This window comes from Oxyura jamaicensis, chromosome 2, assembly GCF_011077185.1.
Source record: "Oxyura jamaicensis isolate SHBP4307 breed ruddy duck chromosome 2, BPBGC_Ojam_1.0, whole genome shotgun sequence".
Taxonomy (NCBI): Eukaryota; Metazoa; Chordata; class Aves; order Anseriformes; family Anatidae; genus Oxyura; species Oxyura jamaicensis.
In genome coordinates this window covers 17,454,498-17,456,279 of record NC_048894.1, presented here as the reverse complement: position 1 = coordinate 17,456,279, position 1,782 = coordinate 17,454,498, and the positions used below count along the sequence as shown (strand labels likewise).

At 53.1% G+C, this 1,782-nt stretch overlaps 1 protein-coding gene across 2 annotated transcripts in view; it reads right to left on the bottom strand.

The window, feature by feature from the left end:
• The window catches only part of LOC118162876, a 21,789-nt gene extending 21,424 nt beyond the window's left edge, over positions 1-365 (bottom strand). For both annotated transcript variants that reach the window (XM_035319315.1, XM_035319316.1), the window contains exons 1-2: positions 268-365; positions 14-176 (exon numbers count right to left, since the gene is read on the bottom strand). In XM_035319315.1, the coding sequence (XP_035175206.1) occupies positions 14-164 (151 nt within the window). In that variant the 5' untranslated portion in view covers positions 165-176; positions 268-365. The remainder of the gene's footprint in view (positions 1-13; positions 177-267) is intronic.
• Between the last annotated feature and the right edge of the window lie 1,417 nt (positions 366-1,782).

Below are 1,782 nucleotides of genomic sequence, written 5' to 3'. Positions count from 1 at the left end.
CCGCAGCGGGCCCCGCGGCAGGGCGGCGGGGCAGCCTCGCCGCCGCAGGGGGGCAGCCGGCAGGGCTCGGAGCCGCCGCCGCCGCCGCTGCAGCCCCCGGCGCCCAGCAGCGAGAGGCAGACGCCCAGCCAGCAGCGTGCCCACCACCGCCTCCTGCCCGGCATCTCCGGCAGAGCCTGCAAGGGAAAAAGCATCCACAAATAAAAAGGAAAATGACTTTTTAACCCCCCTCGGCAGCCCTCCATCGGTGTCTCCCGGTTCAGGAACCTGCGGGGCAGAGCCCGGAGCGAGCGTGCGCGGCCTCGGGGCTCCGCGGCGGGGACTGAGCTGCTCCGAGAGCCGGCGGGGAGTGGGAAGGGGCAGCATTCCTGGGGCTCCTCAGCATCGGATTTCCCAAGCGCCTCCCTTTAACTCCTTCGCTCCTCCGGGCCCCTGCCGGCGGGGCGGCTGGCGGGGAGCCCGCGGGGGCCTTCCCATTGAAAAAAAAGAAAAAAAAAAAAAAAAAAAAAAAAAGAAAGAAAAATCATAACAACTACCCCAAAAGGCCAGGAATGAAGCGCACGGACGGCGCGGCTACCGATAAGTAAGTTTCGTGAGGCTGGGCTGGATTTCTGGCTTCCCGCTTTGATCGCCAGAAACTCACATCAAAGATAAAAGCACGATGGCCAGCTGCCGCTTGCTCTGATGCTACCTAAAGCCTAAGCTGGAGCGGAGGGGTGATTTTGACTTTAGTGCATTGCTTTTTGATAAAGCAACTTCCCTAGACACCTCAAGCAGCGCTCACACTGCTGTGTGAGAAGCAGCATACGTCCCAGGGGCTGCGGAGCGGGAATAACTCCCCATGGCAGGAGCCACCTCACTTATCTAATCTCTTCCACATGTTACTGGTGGAAGGCGACACCACATACGTGGCCGCTTCAGCACTAACTGCAGATGCCGCATTTTGTCTTTGGGAAGTTGGTCAGTGCAGATGCAATAGTTATGGACAGATGAAAAATTACAGAAAATACAATTTATTGATTCATTATCTTCAGCTTCCTGCTATCCATCGGCTCACACACATGGAACCTACCTCTCATTATCTTTGCAATGCTCTCACACAGCATATTTGCTATCAGTTGTGCAGGAAAGTGGAGAAACAGCACATTCTCTTCTCCTCTCCCTCTCCTCTCCCTCTCCTCTCCCTCTCCTCTCCCCTTTTCCCTAGAACTTCTATGTTAAACCTGTTGGGAATCTCAATTTTTTGACCCAGTCTGGCTTATCTGATGTTATCCCCCTTGCTAATGAAAAAGCATACCAAATGCACCATTTACAGCTGGCTGGCCACTTTTTGACTAATCGTTATTTCTTTTGAAAACACCAGCTTGTTAGAAATGTCTTGCAGCAGCAGCAAAAGCTCCAGGAGCACAGAGGCATGGTGTCCCCAGCTGACTTCTGTAGGGCTAGTGATCTGCCAGGTTGCAGGGCTCAAGCCTGGGAGAGGGAAATCTGAAAGCCCTGCCAGACCGAGTCCTACATGAAACTCCCCACAGTTTCTAGAATCTCTACCTTCTCCCTCAACTGAAGCAGGATTCCTGGAAAAACTACTCCTCAGAGATTCTAGGTTTTCTTTCCTATGGTGTCCAGCATCTCTGTCACAAAGGGACGTGGAATAAATGGTGAGAAACCTCCAGGATCTGTCCATCCAGGGAATACTCATCGGCAGAGTGCTCTTGCAAGAGAGTTGAGAAGAAACATATGTTTAAAACAGGTATCTATCAGGAATGACCTAGGTATAATTGT